The sequence below is a fragment of the Pelodiscus sinensis genome, chromosome 25, assembly GCF_052426305.1.
Source record: "Pelodiscus sinensis isolate ZL-2025 chromosome 25, ASM5242630v1, whole genome shotgun sequence".
Classification (NCBI taxonomy): Eukaryota; Metazoa; Chordata; order Testudines; family Trionychidae; genus Pelodiscus; species Pelodiscus sinensis.
This window is the reverse complement of record NC_143076.1, coordinates 9,424,988-9,445,705: the sequence shown is the minus strand read 5'-3', so window position 1 is coordinate 9,445,705 and position 20,718 is coordinate 9,424,988. Positions and strand designations below refer to the sequence as shown.

At 42.8% G+C, this 20,718-nt stretch overlaps 1 protein-coding gene across 3 annotated transcripts in view; it reads right to left on the bottom strand.

The window, feature by feature from the left end:
* The window catches only part of CDON (cell adhesion associated, oncogene regulated), a 99,975-nt gene that overhangs the window by 19,703 nt on the left and 59,554 nt on the right, over nucleotides 1-20,718 (bottom strand). For all 3 annotated transcript variants that reach the window (XM_075909599.2, XM_075909600.2, XM_006122311.5), the window contains 7 exons: nucleotides 14,527-14,810; nucleotides 10,810-10,984; nucleotides 9,119-9,247; nucleotides 7,128-7,334; nucleotides 6,129-6,310; nucleotides 4,410-4,515; nucleotides 325-447 (listed from right to left, as the gene is read on the bottom strand). In XM_075909599.2, coding sequence (XP_075765714.2) covers nucleotides 325-447; nucleotides 4,410-4,515; nucleotides 6,129-6,310; nucleotides 7,128-7,334; nucleotides 9,119-9,247; nucleotides 10,810-10,984; nucleotides 14,527-14,810 — 1,206 coding nt within the window. The remainder of the gene's footprint in view (nucleotides 1-324; nucleotides 448-4,409; nucleotides 4,516-6,128; nucleotides 6,311-7,127; nucleotides 7,335-9,118; nucleotides 9,248-10,809; nucleotides 10,985-14,526; nucleotides 14,811-20,718) is intronic.

The following is a 20,718-nucleotide window of genomic DNA, read 5'->3' as shown; positions in this document are numbered from 1 at the left end:
CCACACTTTTTCATGGAGAGGGTGCTGGATCTGGCTTAGGGGAGTATGTAGGAAGGGGTGCAGGGTTTGGGAGAGAGAGTCATGACTTGCAGGAGGGAGGAAAGGGGGGGGCAGAGAGTTTGGGTGGTGGCCCGGGGCAGGGTTTTGGGGGGGGAGGAGGATGCCAGAGGCAGACTCTGGCCGGTAGTCACCCCTGAATCATCCAAACATAATTATAGGTGATGGAACCAACTTTTTAAAAGAAATGAAGGTCAAAATGTAATTTACTTATCATGCTTTACATTTAATATTACCTCTCAAATGAGCAAAAGTGCTCCTACTCACCTTTCGTCTCACAAATCATCACGTTGCTGTATTCACTTTCACCTCCCTCATTATAGCACTGCATTTTAATATCATAAGATGTTTCCGGCTGCAGGTGGCTTATCAAATGCCATTGCTTTGTACCTATGAAGAAAAATGGAACTACATTTGTTTTCTTGTTTGATAGGAGATAGGTGAGTGTGTGTGGGGAGGGGGAGAGAAAAATCTTTGAGTCAAAAGAAAATATAGATTCTTTTCTATTACTGGGCAAAAGTATAATGCTGGGTTGTCATAGCTTTGCTCGGCAAGCACAGAAAACACTATCTTTAAAATATTATACTTTGTACTTTTAAACAGAGCTGGACACAGAATGATTTTCTGGTGGAAAATACTATTTTGTCAAATTCAAAGCTTTTTGCAGGAATGTCAATTTCAGCAAAATTTTGGTTTTGGCAAAAAGGAAAAACAATTTTAAAGTATAAGTGCTCTGTTTTGACATTTTTATTGGTTTCAAACTTATTTTTTAAAAGTCAACATTGAAACAAAATGTTTTGATTTTGACTTTTTGGCATTTTTGTTTCATGGGAAATTGAGAATTCTTCAGTTCTGCTCTGAATGAAACATTTAAAAACCCTGGAATTTCCTATGAAGCGGAAATTCTGGTTGAGACACAACTCTCATTTGAAAGACAAACTAATCTTTATTTTTTACACTTGGAATTATTCTTTCCATCCTGGAAGATTCCTAAGCACATTCCTGGGTATACGATGGCAAGCTTGTAATCGCTTCATCCTCCATTGCCCAGGGTGGAATGTGCCAGCTGTTTAACATACAGAAGGCCCCCGACTTGCAACGTGATTGGTTCCTGGGGAAGTATTACAAGTCGGGGGCATCCTAACTCAAACCCTCATTTACGATAGGCTCTGTGTGCTGTCGTAAATGCAGGCGGAGGACATAAGTCGGGGGGTTTCAGCCCCTTCCGCTCTTATAAAAATGGTTGTAAGTGCGGGGGAGTTGGAACTCGGGCAGTCGCAAGTTGGGGGCCTCCTGTACAGTGTTCATCAGGGGAGGCAGACAAACAGGAGAAGCTTAGGTAGGCAGAATGTAATGACTCTCTTGTTAGACGTTGGCGAGAGTGCTGAGATATTACCCTGACCCCTTCAAGAGTACCATGGGATCCTCAGTGACTACCAATGTGAGGTTCCAATTACAATCCTAGTCACTCAGTCTTAAAGTCAATATTATGATCTCTATCATCTCAGTTAGCAGAAGCTACAAATAATTCAACTTATACTTTGTGAAATGTGCTGGGTACACTGATAACAGGCCTGTCTCACTCTCCCAGTCTCTTGGGGGCATGGACGCCAATCCCAGCAAGCTTTTCTAACAGAATGATTTTGTTACCACTGGCTGCTAGCCAGCCTTTCATTTAGATACCCTCCTGAAATACAGAGCACTTCAGTATAAATCACTCAGGTTTTATTTTCACAGACTTGTGACAAATTTTAATAAACAGGGACCCTTTTCTGAGAGTTGAATTAACTGTTTGAGCACTTCTAATCCCTCTTGGAAAATGCCACCTTGAACGGTTTCCACTGCTTCTGTCTACCACCTACTGACTTAAGTATTAATTAGAAAAATAAAACCCACTTGGCTGGAAGGGCCGCACCGTCAAGATTCCACTCAAACTCCAGAATTAAAGCTGCCTGCAATTCCCACTGCAGTGTCACTGCAAATAGCCTCCAAGGGAGGCTGGGTTTTCACTCTACCACATGAGGCAGGCTCTTTTCAACTGTTGGCTTTCAGAGTAGCTAACCACTCAGTTCACACACACTACAAACAACAGCTTTTATTTAAATATTGGTTGAGTCTGGAATTGGCCTATTCCTCAAGCACATTTTTTCACTTCTGTCTCCTCTTTCTCTCTCCACCCCCAAACATTCCTTTCAGTAATTACTATCCCAGGTTTTAGGTTTCTGCTTCAAACCATTAGTGGAACTGGCATCAGTACAAGCACTTTAACTGTGCTCTCTGTGCACCATTAGGAAGGGAAAACATTTAAACAACTGACGTCAGACTATATGTAGGTGTAAAATTCAATCTCTAAGACAGAAGCAACAGGGAAAATTCAGTACCTATAAGCAGGAAGGGGAAGGTTTAATTTTGCTTTTGCTGAAAGATACAGACACTGGAAAGCCATATGATGCAAACACACAAACATGTTTATAAAACTGCTTGTGGCAACTTTTACAGAAGAAAAATCTTCTATAAGCTTTTGACTGTCTCAGAAGACAAGACTTAGCAGGAAATGTTAATGAAAGCTTAAGGCAACGCGTTAACACAACTGCCAACAGCTTTTCCACTGGTAAGAGTCTTCACAAGATAAAATCCGTGAAAATCAGACACTAAGTCTCATGTAAACTGAAAATAGTTTTCACTATTTTACAGAAATATGGTAAAAAAACCCTATAATGTTTCAAGTTGTGCTGCTCGCCTCCTTCTACTGGTTCAGTCCACGTGGTGGAGTGTGGCCAGGGCATTGGGCTGGTGGCAGAAGTCAGAGCAGAGATGTCCCCTTCAGAATCTCCATCTACTGTCACCTCCTCCTATAATCAAACTTGTCTTTCCTCAAGCCCCAACAATCAAGGTTAAATGAAAAACCGTGTCTACTCTTTTTCATTGCAAATATACAGTATTTCAGATATGCTATGGGGTAAATAGTCAGGCTAGCCCACAAAAAGCCTATCTAGGATAACATTTCTATGGGAAAGTACATTCCAAGTTCTAAACAACTGACTTACAAACAAGCTTTTGGAACACAACCCATTTGTAAGTTAGGGGCTTCCTGTATTTGCACACAGTCTGAGCATATGAGAAGGAAAGCCTTGCACTGAAACAGATCATTTTCAGCCCCAGTACATTTACATGTAGGCTGGTCACTGACTGGATACAGGTACCCGAGCAGTGTGGCAGTACAAGTTAGTCCCCATCCTGTCATGATGGGGATCTTGATCCCAACTGGGGATGAAGAATGTAAGATAGTCTTCAAAGATGGTGGGAGAAGTAAGTAGGTGGCATCAATGGATATGCACAGGACCTTAAGGTGCATGTGAAAAATGGCCTATGGCCTCCGTCAGGAGTACATGGTGGTGGGAGGAGGAGGAGCTGAGAAATGAGACAAAGGGATCTGGTGGATGCAGGTAACGGAATGTGCAAAGGAAGTAGCTGGGGGTTTAAGAGGCTCTTTCTGGTGTTTCCTTCGGTGGGCTGGAGTGTAAATCCCCAGTGACTGCAGGGTGGAGGTCAAGTCCTTTAGAGAGCTTACGAACTTGTTTGCCTTTATCTGCTGGAATAAATTTTCGATAATGTTCATTTCCATTACAAAGATAATGTTCGTGTCCATTACAAAGATAGCTTCCCCAATTATCACCTCTAATATCATTATCTCATAGACATTAACCTCCCCCCCCCCATGCCCTCTCTGTTCTAAAATCTGATTTGCCTATTTTATGTGCGCGCACTTTTTTTGATTGTATCCCTTTGGTATATACGGTCATGCCAATTTTCTTCCACAATTTGATCTGAGGAAGTGGGTCTGGCCCACAAAAGCTCATCACCTAATAAACCATCTTGTTAGTCTTTAAAGCGCTGCATAGTCCTCTCTTTTGTTTTGGCAGAACTAAGGGTTTATTTATCTTAGAAGACTTGCACCAGAAACACTAAATCTAAAATCCATTGAATTGCACCAGTAAAAATCCCTAATTGCTAGATGCATGTAAACAGATTTAAATCTTATTTTATTTTAGCATATTAGTGGATTAAGATAAATACAGATGCACTTAAAGCAGTTTAGGTCTTGCAATGGCGCAACCAGAACGATTTAAATCAACTAAGTCTGACCGATGGAAGAAACAAGTTCATGCGGTGGCAGGATTTGGTAATAAAAGTTAAGATCTCTACTGCTGGTGAATATATTATTTAGGCTGAATGAGTCTGGATAAAGTAGTTCAGATTTTATGTAAAACACAGCCATTATAGCAACCCAATGGTTTTATCCAACACAACTCTGGCATACTGCTTCAGATAATGCATATATCACATCATACCTTCCACAATATCCCTCTTGTAATCACTATCATTGTCACTGTCAGTTGGCCGGTAATAGATATAAAATCCTTGGATGGGAGTATTATTGTTGCTTGATGTAATATACTGTAAAAGAGAATAAAAATAGTAAGTCATTAGACAAATTATTTAAGAATAAAATATTAATTTTTTTACAATGTCATGACAAATTTACTTAATTCAGGAAGCGAACAGGAATATTTGCAGAAAAAGATCTAGAAAAAGTAGAAAAAGCCACTATAGTTCAGATGACATAACAGTTTCCATTCTAATCCTCTACTGTCAGTCACCAATTGCTATTGGAAGCTTCCATTTTGGCTGAGAAATTCTGCACGTTGGTCTCTGCACAAAGGTTAATTTCTTAAAGTCTTTGACCTAGTACGTCTGCTGCTTTTTGGTCACAAAATAAAAAAATACATACTCTTTCCACAGAGGAGAAAAAAATATCTTGGGATCTTTTTCTGAACAGCCATACTGCTGAAACAACTGTGGTTTGAAAGTTGAAAACAGGCCTCAGTTAAGTCAGTGTCTTTCAGTGCTTAAGAATAGAGGTGCTGACTTTGATTTCTGGTTTCCTAGAAGGTGCTTGGCCCCCCTACCCTCCCCTCCCCTCTTCCCATTCCACTTCTTTCCACCCCATTCCACACTTTGCCCTGGGCATGCCATGCCCTTGCTTTGGCTCTTCCTACCCCCTGCTCTTCCATTTCTGCCAGCTGCTGAACAGTAGAGCTTCAGAAGGTGGGAGGGGCTGATTGGCAGGGCCTGCTGATAGGCGAGGCACTGGAGGAGGAGAACAGTGGTTGCTGAGGATATGATTTTGAGGCTTAGTTAATTCTTTTTAGTGTGTGCATAATGGTGGGTTCTTTTCAAGGACTCGGTCTAAAACAGGATTATTCAATAACGCTTCTGAGCTGTTTGGAGGAGTTAAAGTGAATATTGATTAACAGCAAGGCAGTATCAGATGTACAGCAACAACTCAGATTTCTAGAGTTTAAATTTTACAACATAGGAAAGAACGAGTAACTGATATGGTTCATGGGATGGGGATACATATGAGTCTGTTAAGAATACCACTCAACTGCACAAAGGAAAACAACTACATTTAGGGTTGCCAGGTATCCAATATTGACCCAGACAGTCCAGTATTTTCGCCTCCTGTACGGTAAAAAAAAATTCAGAAAATACCGGACACCTAAAATGTCTGGTATTTTCTGATTTTTGTTTCCCCTGCCAGGAGGCGAAAATACCAGACACTTGGCAACCCTACACACACACTCAGCAACTGGGTCCCGCCCTCCGGCTCACCTGGCTCCACTGTGGGGTTGTCTTCTGGCTCGGAGTCAGATGTCCGCCAGCAAAACAACTGAAAGGCCTTTCTTAAAGGGGCCATGCAGTTTTTTAAAAAAATGTTTTTGCTTAACTCTGAGGGTCCTCCACCTTCTCTCCCTCCTCCCCCCACAACTTCGGTCTCCCCCTTTCCCCCCCCCCCACAGAATTTTTTCCCTGGTGTGTTTTTTTGGGGGGGGGGGGGGTGTTCAGTATTTTTGGTTAAACCATCTGGCAACCCTAACTATATTGCTAGCTTGATTATGTTGTTCTTGACCCTTCTCTTTAAAAAGATATCTAACTGACAAACCAGTAAGAATTAGTTTACCGGGGGGAGTGAGAGGGGGAGGGAACGACAAAAACCATGTACTCACAGTCCATTTTAACATGATCTGAGTGTCGCTGACTGCCTCAGTGTAGGCAATGTGAGGTCCTGCAATCGGGCGGTTGGAAAAACGGTTGGTAAAGCCAGCGACCTGATAAGGTCGAGATGGTGAGCTTCGTGGACTATCCCCATAATTGTTAACAGCAATCACACGGAATTTGTATGTTGCTCCTTTCAAAGACAAAAGATAAAGTTAGGGAGAAAAGATAAAAATACCCAAGTACTAGAAAAAATGCTCAATTGATTTTTAAAAAAAGCCTGCAGAGATAAGCCACTGTCACAATGGAATTAGTTCTAAATTGATTTCTTGAGATTCAGAAAGAAAATAACTTGCTACCAGTGATATGTCTCTAATGGTTTTTTAGTTGTTTAACTGACAGAAAATGCCCTCATGCAATGTTGGAAAACTAGTAAAATAAAAGGGTTGGAAATAAATTTTTAACCTACGAAAATGGCAAGGAAATGCTTTTCCCCCACTCCCATCCCCTAAAAAGTAGGGTTTGTCCAATTAAGATTAGGGAAGAGTATTTCACAAGACATGAGGTGTGCATTTCTAGAGATCATGGAAAATGGCACTTCTTGATCTATTTCTGAAGTTCCCCTGAACTTCTCTCTCGTCAAAATGACTAGCTGATTTTAGCATATTTGTACTCTTGTTTCCCAGTCTAATACTACTTACTACTCATTGAAAAACTGAATGGCTGAACAAAAGCCCATAGCAATTAGAGTTACACAAACAATTAACAGATACCAATAAAAATCAAACACTGGGTACCAATTATTTCCTTTTTAGAGAGGAAGCCAACTTAGAGAAAAATTCCTAACCAGAGGGAAACTAACTACAAATAAAATAGGCCTTCTCAATCATGTTTAGCATTCTGTAATGAATCTGTAATTATTTTATCATTTTAAGTGGATGACCAGAAATCAGGAGCATTTCTCATAGAAAGTGATCATCTAAAAAAAGGCAGTGAAAGAATCTTACTACCTGGCTCTAAGTTGCGAACTTCCACTGACAGTTTAGAAGGAGAGATATTTTCAGCTGCAATTAGCCAATCACTGTTTCGACTCATACGCTTGTACTCTACTTTAAAGGCAGTGATGGGGGAGCCACCATTTGCACGTGGGATCCAGGTGACATAGACAGAGGTCTCTGAAGCCGTTGAGATAGCAGGGCGATCTGGAGCCTCAGGAACTGAAATGAGAAATTGACGAAGATAGAAGTTAGAAGAGAAACATGGAACTCCAGTCTTTACAGAGCCACCCCTATGATTACTCAATCAAATTAGACCAAATGTTTCAAACATGAAGAATTCTTAAATCTTCCTCTCACAAGCTCTCCAACATATAAAATGAAAGGTACTTTCATAAGCTTTTCTTTTATTCTTCAGAATTGGAAGCCATAGTACTAAAGTCTTAAATTGTGTACGAAAACTTAGCTGTGGAGGTGAACGCTGCCACTTCTAACATCAGTGACTGGTCTGATGCAGCGCAATGCAAATTATGGGAGCACAAAAGTGTTCTTAAATAATCAACACCACCAGAAAAATAGGGAATGGAATTGAAAGAGACATGCTAACACACTAAACCCTACTTCTTCCTTAGTACTACAAAGGGAGCACATACAACAGGCTGGTGCAAATAAAAAAATTGACCTGAAATACCCAGAATCATGAAAAAAGTGGTTCATAAATATTACTAAGCACTAAATTGCTTAAACATTATTTAGAAGAAACAAGAGCAAACCAAGCACATAACAAATGGCATCAGTACTTACTGAACTCACTTGAAGTTACAGACAGCAGTGGAAACAGAGAAAATGGAAAGAGATGGTGTTAGCAATCTGGTTATAACCATTTTAAACAATGAGACATCTCGAGTCTTCACTGCACTGGCTTATACACATTGTTAAACCAGAGTGCCACAGGGGGAAGAAATAAGGAACAGAAAGGAAATACGTTTTCTGGCACTAACTGGATTTTAAATTCTTAAACTCATTTTCAGTCTGTTTGGTTAACATTTTCAAAAGTGCTGAAGGGAGTTAGGAGGCTAAATCCCATTTACAAAACTGACATATGCACTTACGAACCATAACCACTTTTGAAAATTGGATGTGGATGCTTTTGAAAATTTTACCTTTGTGGTCATGTTATGTACCCTCACTTTGACAACATTCTTTGCAAACAAGTTCTAGTTACCAAAAGAAGACCAGACACATACTTAGCAGTAAGATATAGAGGGACATTTTCATTTTAAAAATCACACCTGTTTGAAAATGACTTGTTACAATATCCAATTTGATTATCAGTGAAAAACTATAGAAAAGACATTGACTTTATGCACATAACACTTTGTTGTCACCCTCACTGTTTCTCCTGTATAATCAGTTTCTCTTGTTCTTGGGTCTTCAGAAAGTCAGATTGGAAAGAAGACCACAAGCACAGGAAAATGTCTTAATCAATTATCAAAATTGGCAGTGAAATTAGGGGTCAAGTGTGGCACCAAGCTACTTAACTCATTTTTGGAAACTGAATGCATTTCATTTAAATATTATTTAAATATTATAAATTCACTGACTGAGAAATTAAGTTGATATCTCAGTTTATAAACTACACTTTTCTGTAAGATATGCAAGTCACAACAAATGACTGGATAGATCTAGATGTCTTAGTTAATACTCCGCCTCACTGACTGGAGTGAAATAACCTTTTAGTTAACACTCTTAAAAGCATGCACAATCTGATCCTTTTATCTAAAAATGCTGCCATCATAGAAAGTCTGAAGTCACTTATAACTGAGCCTTGCTAACAAATCGTTCACAAGAGAAACAGACCTGCAGCAGAAAGACAGACCTAAAGAATAAAGAGAATAAAAATGGGCATACAACACAGATGTATCAGTTATCAGGGCTTAAAAATTAGCTTAAATGCATCTTATTTTACATTTAACATGAGAATTGGAGACAACCCATGCACCTACCTCCGCTGTGTCGAGATGGGTCTGGAAGGATCACCCCAAAGTTATTTGTCCCTTCCTGAATGACAGGGTGTTTAGGAATGCCAAGCGGGGGAGATGGCGCCTGAGTGTTTTTTGAGGATGATGCTCTTTCTAAAAAAAAGTGTGTTTGATATACGATAAACAGCTCAGTGACCAGAAGAGACCCTGCCGAAAAAACCTGTTCACCTGATTCTTACACTATGCTCTCTTCCCACTGCTTTTATACAAGATAGTAACTTTAACTATGGTGCAATTGGTGCTAAAGTTGGCTCCAATTCCCAGCCAGGCTAGCTGTGCACTAGGGAGGTTCCTTGGGGGCTGAGAGAAAAAAGAATTCTCCATGTAAATCCCCAGAACCGCTCTGCAAGTCTCAGGCTGGAGCAACTCCACATCTATATAGCATAATATGCTACAACCCCACCCTAGATTTCTGCTGTCAGGTGATACAAGAAGGCTCATCATGTCTTACACTAGCTTCCCCCAATTCATGCCCCTTGCTGCATTGGAACCTCCATGGTTGCTAAAGGAGCCAGAATGAAAGCACTCTATCAACAGCATGGTAATAGACCTAATGGAGCCCCAAAGCTAGGGATGTCAACATGAGTCAACTATACGATTAACCGATAAGCCTGGGTTACATACATTCCCTCCCCTTGCTGCCTCTGTATCAAAGTGGTGGCAGCCCCTGTTCGCAGGTCCAGGCTCACCACAGCAGCAGCCCCTGTCTGTAGGGGGTCCAAGTTCCCTGTGGACAGGGGAGGTGGAGCAGCTTCTGTCTGTGAGGAGCTTGGACCTCCTGCAGACAGGGGCTGCTGCCACCCTGCGCTGCTGCCTCTGTATCAGAGGCAGCAGCATGAGCAGCAGGCAGCTGGTCTGCACAGGGAACTATTTTTTAAACTGGCGCCCCTCGCAGACCAGCTCCTGCCTGGCACCCCACGCTGCTGCCTCTGATAGCGAGGCAGCAGCTTGGGGTGGAACGAGGCTCCCTGGGAGTGGGGTGAGTGTGCGTTGGCTGCTGGCCCTGCCAGTGGGGACTATAAAATAGTCAAATAACTGATAAGAGTTCATGTGGTAACTCGACTATTCAGTTACCCAATAGCTAACTCCCCTAATCAAAGTGGGCAATTAAAAACTGATACCAGTGTCCATAGCATAAGGCTAACTCCACCTGCACTGTATGTCTAATTGTTTAATTCTTTGCATTAGTAATATTTTAAGCAGTGTGGAGAATATATAATTATTCAGAGGTGGTTTTATTTTGCTAACAGGATAGTGCTCTTCCATCAGTACAGCGTGTCTTCACCAGCTACACTACAGCAGTGCAAATGCACTGGCACAGCTGCACTGCTGTAATGCATCTAGTGGAGACTAGCCTTAAAATCCATATAGAACGCAGTTGTCTTTGTAGTTTGTTTCCTTCATTCATATGCAAAAAATCACCACAAACAGCATGATAATGGAGTCTGCTGGCATTTACCAACAAGAATCCTATCAGCATACAACTATATGGGAATGCACCATCAGAATTTGACCTCAGCTATGCTGGATCCCATTTACCAACAGCCTTCCTTAGATACTAGGTTAAACAACTGTTTCCACAGAGACAAGCAACAGCCAACAAACCACAGGAATGTACAAGTGATAACTCTGCATGTAGGAAACACTGCGCCTACCTTTGCTGGTGCGAAATGTAAGCATGGCAGGCTGGCCTTCCCCAGCAGCACTCCTTGCTACCATCAGAACTTCATACAGGCTGGAGGGTTCCAGTTCTGTGAGATGAAGCTCATTTTCACTTCCAGGGACACGGACTGTATGCCAGCTACCCATGACATTGATGCCATCATCCAGCTGCACAAGAGGCAATCACAAGATACTAAGAACAAGACTTCAACTTTAGATAGGGAAAAATCAATACTTCTCCAGCTGAGCTTGTCTTCTGGACATTTTATTGTACAAAAATGTTAAAAGATGTGGATTGCCAGGGCTTTTATCTGTACAGCAGGTAAAGCACAAGCAGCGGCTCTGAACTTCTATACAATGTCCTGCAAGAGACCTGAAGCCTGGCCTACAGGATCCGACATATTAGGGTTTGAGAAAATTCAGTCTCCAAATTTTTATTTGGCCCCTGATCACTTAGCTGTGCCGGCTAAGAACAATGCTAATTAGCAGGGCTCGACAATCTGCAGCGAGAGCTACTCGCCAGCACCGCACTGCGCATAGCGCCGGTGAATGGGGCGCACGGAGCGACTGGCTGAAATCTACTCACCACGGGCGAGCAGAAACAGCGGTTTGTCGAGCCCTGCTAATTAGTGCATATTACAGTGGGTATTTACTCTGAGCGCTTGTGCTTGAGGGAACTAGACTGAGGACAAATTATTTTAAGCAGAATACCAAATGTAGCCATTCGATCAGGGGTGGACAAATACCAGCCCATGGGCCAGATCTGGTCTGCCAGTATTTACCTGCACCTCCACAGATATAGGGGATCACAGCACCCAATGGCCACAGACTGTCATTCTCGGCCAATGGGAGCTGTGTTTACATGTACCTGAGGACGGGCAGATAAATATAGTGGCAGTGGCCCACCAGGGGCTAATCCTGGTGAACCACCAGTTTTATTGCCTACCCCTGCATTAGATGGTAGCATTGGATTAAAACAGGATCCAAGATGAGAAAGTGACAGAGTTTCTTTAACCTATCCCAGCCTTCCATGATGTAAGCATCTTTAAAATGTTTATAGGTTATAATGAGTAACAGAGAGAACTATATTAGCTGCTTAGTTATTTCCAGAGACTGGAAAACGTCAGCAGGAAGAGTGGAGATTTGTTTTTATTAGTTTACATACTTCTCTTTTTACAATTTTTTCCTTTGTGTTTTTTTTCCGTTTTACAGTGAATTTATCTGTTCCATTAGGCAAAGGAAAGAGATTTCTCTTAATACTTGACCGTCTGAGAAAAGTATCACCCCAAATCCCAAAGGGAAAGGCATGATTCTACCAAAAATAAACTATTAAACACTGTAAGACTGTAATAAAAACACGGAAGGCAGCTCTAAATACTATGCATTACTGAAGTTTATACTGATGGCCTTGATTCAAATTCTTTCTTCAAGAGACATTTCTTTCTAATGTTTTATTAAAAAATCCTGGAAGAAGAGGAAATCAATTAAATAATGTTTATAATACAAGAGATAGATGCATTTAAAATGACAAAAAATTGTCTACTAAAATATGTAAATAAATAGGCATTTAATAGAAAATAGATAATTGCTAGTGATGGGCAAATTTGAAACAGTCAGATAAGTGTTCAAAACTTTTGATGCTTATCGGAACGCACTATCTTTGGTTCAGATATTATGCTAATGGACTCTGTCATGAGATTTCTAGGATGTGGCTGGTCAAAAATACTTTGTGGTATTTCCACTTCAGGTTGGGACACAACCAGGATGTACAAGGATTTAAACTTATAACGAACTCGTTAACTTAGAGATCTAGGCCTGCATTGCTTGGCTCCAATTCTAATTAAAGGAGTTTTATCTCTCCCTGCTATCTGAGCATTTGAGCTTCATTTGTGATATAGTGAATTCTTAGGCTTTGTCTACATTACAAAGTTTTGCTGTCAAAACTTGACTTTTGGTGACAAAACAATGAGAGCACACACACTGAAATGGGTCTTCTGTCGGGAAAAGACTTTCAGCTAAGGATGTTAAGAGGTGGGCAACTCGCTAATTTTTATCAACTAATCGTGTAGTCGATAAGGAAGGAAGCGCTCAGTGCCGGCTCATGGTGGGTCCAGGACCTACCCTCACTGTGGCTTTGCTGTTTAAATGTACTAAGAGCCAGGCTGCCTGCCCGCCCAGCTCTTAGTACATTTAAACTGCAGAGTCGAAGCGGGGGTAGGTACTGGATCTGGCGCGAGCCAGGACAGAGCTGGGTTTCCTGCCTGGAGCAGCCCCTCCATGCTGCCCCCTTCCCCCTCTCATGGTGCTGCCTCTAATAGAGGCAGCAGCGGTGGGGGTGGCACCACCAAGGCAGTGCTGGAGGGAACCGGCTTTTAAGTCAGCTCCCTCTAGCACTGGCTCCTTTTCCCCTACCCTGCCTCTGATACAGAGTGGGGGGAGGGATATAAGTAACTGACTCGACTAACCGATAAGCCTACTTGCTTACATTCCTAGTTTCAGTGACAAAAAGCTTCCACCCCTACAAAATACTTTTTTCTTTTCCCCTCCCTTTATTGTTGACCAAGAGTAAGTGTAGCCACTAGGCTATAAAATCCCATTGAATTAGTTGACCAGTTAAATGTTACGTTTAACCGCTTAACTGATTAAATGGGGGTGGGTAGGGCGCTCTCCCACCTTCCACAGCCAGGCTGGAGTGCTCCCCCCTCGCCGCTGCAGGCAGGGGCTGCTCTGATCGGGCTGACGTGCTCCTGCCTACAGCAGAGAGAGAGGCTGCTGCGCTGTTCTGACATTCCTCGGCACAGAGCTACCCACGATGCTGCTCCCGGTAACTCAAGAGGCTGTGGGGGACTGAGGGGGAATCCTAAGATGTGCAGGGATCAGCTCTGCCTTCCCATAAGATGGCAATGCGGGATACATACCCACAGTGCGTTGCTCACATGGTTGATGATGGTGCCCCCACTGGGTACAACATGATCTGTAGACCAAGAAGCAAGTGCGAACACCCTCTGGCGATCTTTGTTTTGTCGACTTTTGGGTGTCGACATACTTTTTTTGACAAAACTTGGTAGTGTGGACATACCCTTCAACATACTAGGTCAGAGGCAAAACTTGCATCTGACTTACACCAGTGTTAGTAAGTTGAGAGCCAAACCTACTGCCTTTAATACATTTTTTCCATTACTGATCTTGTATGAATAATGCTCACCAGAGTTTCATTGCACATCTACACGAAGGGTAGTATAATGAAAATAACTTGAGCTCTATTGAGCCTGGTTAAACACAGAAAAAGCAGCAACTAATTTCTATCATCCCTAAGCAGGCTGCCTGTGTCTACAGCAACATTGTGGTTCAAGTGTATCTTGTTTTCTCTCAAGCATCAGAGGGGTAGCCGTGTTAGTCTGAATCTGCAAAAGCGGCGAGGAGTCCTGTGGCACCTTACAGACTAACTGAAGTGTTGGAGCATAAGCTTGCATGGGCAAAGACCCACTTCGTCAGATGCGTCTGACAAAGTGGGTGTTTACCCACGAAAGCTTATACTCCAACACTTCAGTCAGTCTATAAGGTGCCACAGGACTCCTCGCCGCTTTTGTTTTCTCTCTGGGCTGATCCCAGAGCTCATGTTAAATCCCACGCTGCCATAACAATGATAGGCTCCCTGAGAAGCCACATCTGCTAAGGAGTTATCCCTCTCTTCCAAAAAGCAGCAGTACCTTGCGATATTTCACGAAGTAAGCATTGATGGGCAAGCCGCCATCCTTTCCAGAGCGCCACACCAGGTTGTACATGTCTGGCTTGAGTGTTTGTGGAGGGCTGAGGATGATTGGGGCTTCAGGAGGCAAAGCCCCATTGGGTGTCTTTTCGGTAGCAACTGCATCAAGATGCAACTTTGTCGGAGACAAATTGGAGAATCCTTCTTCTGTATCATAATCTCCATCACTTTGGGCAACCTCTATGGGAGTGACTTCTTCAGCTTTTGTACCAGATTCAAAAGGAACTGCAAAAGAAAAACTCTGGTTACATCTACAAGACAAACTATTTGGTTTCATGTGCTGGAAATGAACTCTTGTCCTTCACACCTACATTCTTCTACTGCATAGAAGAGGAAACACTTCACTGGAACATAAGCATTCTAAAGGTGTAGGACCAGGCAGACCAGCAGCAGTGGATGTGTTATAATTGCTACACCAGGTACATTAGGTAGCAGTAATGTACTTATGTGGAAAAAGTAAGTAACTCTCTTTCTACAGACAGAGAAATCTGAAGTGACTCAGTCATTAAATTATATCTGTACAGTCACAATCTGCTGTATGTACAAGTTTATATTAAGGGCATTTTCTTAGCTCACTTTGTGAAGTTATAGTTTTGAGTAATTTCCACTAACACTGAACGTTACATAGCTGAAATCCAGCCAACTCATTTGAAAACATACTGCTAAGAATGAGGTAAGCAAGACTCAGTGCTACTAGTGATATTAACATATAGTTTTGAAAGCCCTCTATGTGCTTTCTGCGGCCATCCTGTAGCTTTAACTGCAATGAGGTCAGTAGTACTGGATAGCATAACTGACAAATACTCTCAGGGAATCCTGGAACAGCTTGTCAACATTCCAGGCAGCAACAGTCTGGCAACTTGGACCACTGAGGTTAGCATCAAGACAAGCATCAAACTTCAATATTTGAAGTGAGAAGACAGGGAAATGACGTGGCTCCTGAAGTTGTGCACTGAAATGTTAAGACTGCCAGATGTTCTTAGTCCTGCCCTTTCTTTCATAGAACTGTGTATGCTTTGGTTATGTGTTGGGGGTCCAGAAAGTAGAATAAGGGAAACTTAGTTTACAAAACAAACAGAAATGCCATGGTTACATAAAGCATAGGTTGTGTTGCCTTGGCCACCTCAGATTCTTTCAACCTCCATTAAAATACCAACAACACTTCAAGGAAGCTGGAGAAAGGAAAGAGTTCTTTTTAAAATCCAAAGCCCATGTTTTTAGTAAGCATTGGTTTATTTAGGAATTCTGCAGAGTTTGGGTATAGGAGTCGTAAGCAACACAAAGAGCAAATCTCCAAGGTCGAACATCCGCTTATTCAAGACAAGAGAGGAAATGCTATACATTAAATCAACCAGTGAGAAAGTGATGCATGCTGCATCTTAGCATCAAAAGCCAACGTTCTGTTCATCTGACAAGTTGGAAAGCGTACTTTACTGTGATAGGCAAGCAAGGATTTCTGGATGTACACAATGCGACTTGGTAACTGCTTGGGCAGGGACTTGGATTGCAATGTGTGGAGAATTCACTGTGGTTTAGGCTGATGAGGATCGACCTCCTGACGTTATTGCTTTCACTAGTCCTGAAGGCTAGCACTTAACTACTGGCGAACAAATGTCAATTTAACTTATGGACAAACACTACAGAACAGTAATTTGTATTAAAACCATTCAGATTTATGTGCCTTCACCACAGGATGTCAAGGTTTTGGTATCGTCTATTTCAGTATGTAATGGGCAGGGCTCGACAAATAATGCAATCTACTCGCCCAGGGCGAGTAGATTGCAACCTGGAAGAGCCGGGTTCGGGTGATCTGCGCATGCGCAGATCGCTGGACAGCACGGCTGGCGAGCGAGGCTCGCTGCAGTTCGGCGAGCCCTGGTAATGGGGGTACTTCCACTAGCGTTTACTCCCTCCTGGTCAGATTCACTATTCCCCCTCAGCTTCATAGTCACGGAATTCTTTGAAAAAAATACAGTAGCAATTTCACAAAATAAGTTAGTGTTTAATGGAAATTAACCGGGGATTTGTAATCGGAGTTCTATAACATACCTCATGACAGCCTATTACAATCAACCCTACAAGATAGGAGCTACTACTAGTCAAGATGGGTGACATTTTCCAAAGCATCTAAAAGACTTACGACACTAAGTGCCAAGGAGTTAGGTTTCTAAGTCACTCAGGTGCTTCTGAAAACTTTATCTGATATGTTCATTTGAACCTGTTGTAGACTCAATTGACTAAAGAACTACATCTATTTGAAACTTATTAGAAATGCTTTATTAGACATTTCTATTGGCATTTAAGTTACCAGCCCTTTGACTCCTGGTGGCTCTCAGCTAGCCAGCTTCCAAACTCATTTTAAGGGTTCAAACCCACAGATCAAAACCAGTGCCTTCACTACCACCTGAATGCCAAAATAACAAATCTGAAATTGATAAAAGCAAATATAACATTTAACTTGTAGAACTCACTGACAGACTGTTGAGACAAGGCACCAGAATGTGTATTGCAGTTCAGGATGAGTTCCGGGAATTCCATTTTATTTGGGTTTTACAAAGTCCATTACTGAACTTAATGTGAGGGTTTTTTATATTAAAATGACAGATTTTTCTCTACAATTTTTTTTAAAAGAAAACATTTGTGCCTAATGTCAAATATGTACATTTCAATTAAAGAAAAAAATCTACTAAAGTCTAAGTGTAAAAATTTAGAAAAAGTCTGTTATATATTTGATAGCATCTTGAGTGTAGTCAATTTTTACATAGTCCCCTATGTAGTAAGTTTATCTTTTGCTAAAAAAGAACCTTCTAAACATCAAGATGGAAGTAGAAAAATCTCTTTTAAAACAGGATTTCAATATATTTCAGGACATATTTACCAGTATTGTATCAAAAGCCAGAATACAGTAAACCTGTGTTATCTGGCACGCTCGGGGATTAGGGCGTTCCGGTTATCTAAAAAGGAGGGTTACTTCGAGATATGTTGCTCATGCCGCGTGCACAGTTCCCCAAGTGGTTTTTCCCCAGCAGTACCCGTCGGGCTGGCAGGTCGCCTGCTGGAGTGGCACCACGATAACATTGCATAAGTACCCCTGCCGGCCCTCCCCCACCTTAGTTCCTTCTTGCTGGAGACACCGACGAAGAAGAGGTTGGGGGGGGGGAAGAGGGGAATCAAATGGACATGAGCAACACATCTCGAAGAACAACAGTTAGAAGCAAGTAACCCTCTTTTCTTCTCCGAGTGGTTGCTCGTGTGCATTTGAATTAGATGAACCCCTAGCCGAAACTTGTGGAGGTGGGGTCAGAGGCATGACCTAGAAATCAATTCAACTTCTTTCTAATATGCTTTTATTAGATGATGTTACAGAACTGAACTTAAAACTGCAGAACCCAGGGCTTCATCACTCCTTGCCTGCTGCATAATGGCATAATGCGCAGTGAACATATGGACCGAGGATCACGTGGCTGCCCTACAGATATCTACAATCAGGACCCGAGCCACGAACGCTGTAGAGAATGCATGCGCTCCCATGGAATGGGCCATCATGTGAGGCGTGTCTTTGCCAGCTTACACGTAACATTCCTTAATACAGGACGAGACCCAGGAAGAGCGCCTCTGGGCTGACACTGGCAACCCTCTCATCCTTTCCACAAATGAAATAAGAAGTTGGGATGACTTGCGGAAGTGTCTGGTTCTGTCTATACAGAAGGCTAACGCTTTCTTGGCATCAAGAGAGTGGAGGGCTTGTTCCCTAGAGGACTTATGGGGCTTTTGGTAAAACGCAGGCAGGTATGTGTCTTGGGACATATGGAAGACAGACAGTACCTTTGGTAGGAAGGCTGGGTGGGGACACCTTCCCCTATTACGAATGTTATTCGGTCCAGAGGAGTTGCTATTACCCGTGCCCGCATTACGATACCTGAGCCTCCATGGGTCTTGCTATAGGGAGGGTACTGTGATCTAGCGGGTGCCCTGGAATTAAGTGACCGTCTCTGCGGGGCTGGTGTATGTATGCCTAGAGTCCTAAGGGTGGCCCTCGTGTCCTTAAGGGTGTGGTGTCTTGAGTCCGTGCTTTGAGAGAAGAGATCCTTGCCCTCGAAGGGTAGGTCTTCAATGGTGTTTTGGACATCCTGGCGTTTGCCTGACACCTGTAGCGACACACTTCTGTGCATGACTACCCTCCCCACCCCGATGCCATGGTTCGGGCTGTCGAGTCCCCGTATGCATTTGTCTAGGTGGGGGCATAGTGGCTGGTGCCAGAGGATCGGTGCCTGGCGCCCTTTGTAGCACAGCAGGTGGAGCCTCCTCCGGTACCGAAGGTGGTACCAACGTAGCTGGCGGCACCAATCCCATCTGCGGTGCCATAAGACATAGCATCGTAGCGGGTGGGACCACCGTTGGTGGTGCCGACCAGGATCCGTGCCCTGCCGCTGTTACCAGTGCCGCTGAGGCCCCTGGTGCTGCAGGCGAACACTCCCGGTACAGAGGGATCGCGGGCTGTGGAGGAGATGCCGTGAGCTCTATCAGCTCTTGCGCTGCTTCAAAGGTCTCTGGCGTGGATGGCCTTTGCAGCTGTATCTGCTCCAGACTATGTTCCCACACCGCGTCATTGCGACGCCTCTGGGTCCCGTCTTCCCGTCGGCGCCGAAGGGACCAGGAGGGTGAGTGTAACTGGTGCCAGCTCTCATGCAGTCTCTTGGCTGGAGACCTCCCTCGATTGTCCCTCTTCTTCGGCACCAGAGACTGGGATCAGTGCCTTGGTCGGAAAGGTCCCGGTTGGGTTTCCTGCACTGATGCCAGTGCAGTGTGGACCGCACCTTCCTTCTCTGGTGCCGGCTGAAGCACCGACTCCATTCAAATGGGTTTTAAGCGGGAATCTCTCTCCCTTTTGGTTCTTGGCTTAAAGCTTCTGCAGATTTTACAGGAGTCTGTCAAGTGGGTGTCCCCCCTAGCACTTTAAGCAAGAGTCATGGGGGTCTCCACATGGCATCGGTTTAGCACAGGACGCACAGGGTTTGAAACCGTGCAGGCCTGGCATGCCCACCCACGAAGGGGAGAGAACACTCAAACTACCTAAGTGCTAACTATACTACTAAATGCAAACTAAGACTAAAGAACTATTCACACTTCAAAGAACTCTGATCGCTGGATTAACAAGTCAACAAGAGAAGCTCCAACAACCCTCATGGGCGGTAAGAAGGAACTGAGGAGGGGGAGGGCCGGAAGGGGAAACTTATGCGATATTAATGTGGCGCCACTCCAGGGGGTGACCTGCTGGCCCGACGGGTACTGCTGGGGAAAAACACTCTGGGAACCATGCACACGGCGCACGCACACCTAATTCGAATGCACATGAGCCACCACTCAAAGAAGAAATTCTGGTTATCTGAGGGTCCCATCAATCTAGGAAAAACCAATGGACAATAATAGTAAAACTCAAGTTTTCAATATTGGTAGTTTTGTAGCGTGAGGCAGGTGGTCTCACATTTCTATTTTGAGTTAAAGATGATTAGTACTACTTAAATAAAAAATTGTTAAGCCAATCATGGTAAACCAAGCCAGGCCTGTGCACCTGAAGATGTGACAGTATTGTGGCTGGGGGCAATGCTGGTTAACAAAGTTTTCTGGTTAACAGTGCCAGATAAAGGTTTCACTGTATTTAAAAATTAGGCAATTAAAATAAGTTAATGTTGTTTTATGCTTTCAAGATCTTCTCTAGCTTTATTTTTGAAAAAATAGGTATAGAGTTTAACTTGCTTTCTGGCTCAGCAAATTTTAATTAGGTTTTCTATTTTCTCTAGGCTGTGTTTTGATGATTGAACACCAAGACCAAGGGTAAATATTTCAAAACTACCTACAGGACTTAGGCTCTTAAGTCCCATTTTAAAAAGCAATTAGAAGCCTAAATCCCACTGATTTTCAGTAAAACTTAGGCTTCTAAGTGCAAGTCTCTGTTGAAAATGAACAAAAGCCCAAATCATGTGGGTGCTTTTTAAAATTTTGACCTTGTTCTTGATAGAGTAATTTAAAAAAACACATTTTGATGTATGTGATCTTGAATACACCATGAAATAATACAAATAAATTTGTTTATATTGTGCCTTCAGTTTAAGAACAATTTGTGCTTTCAGTT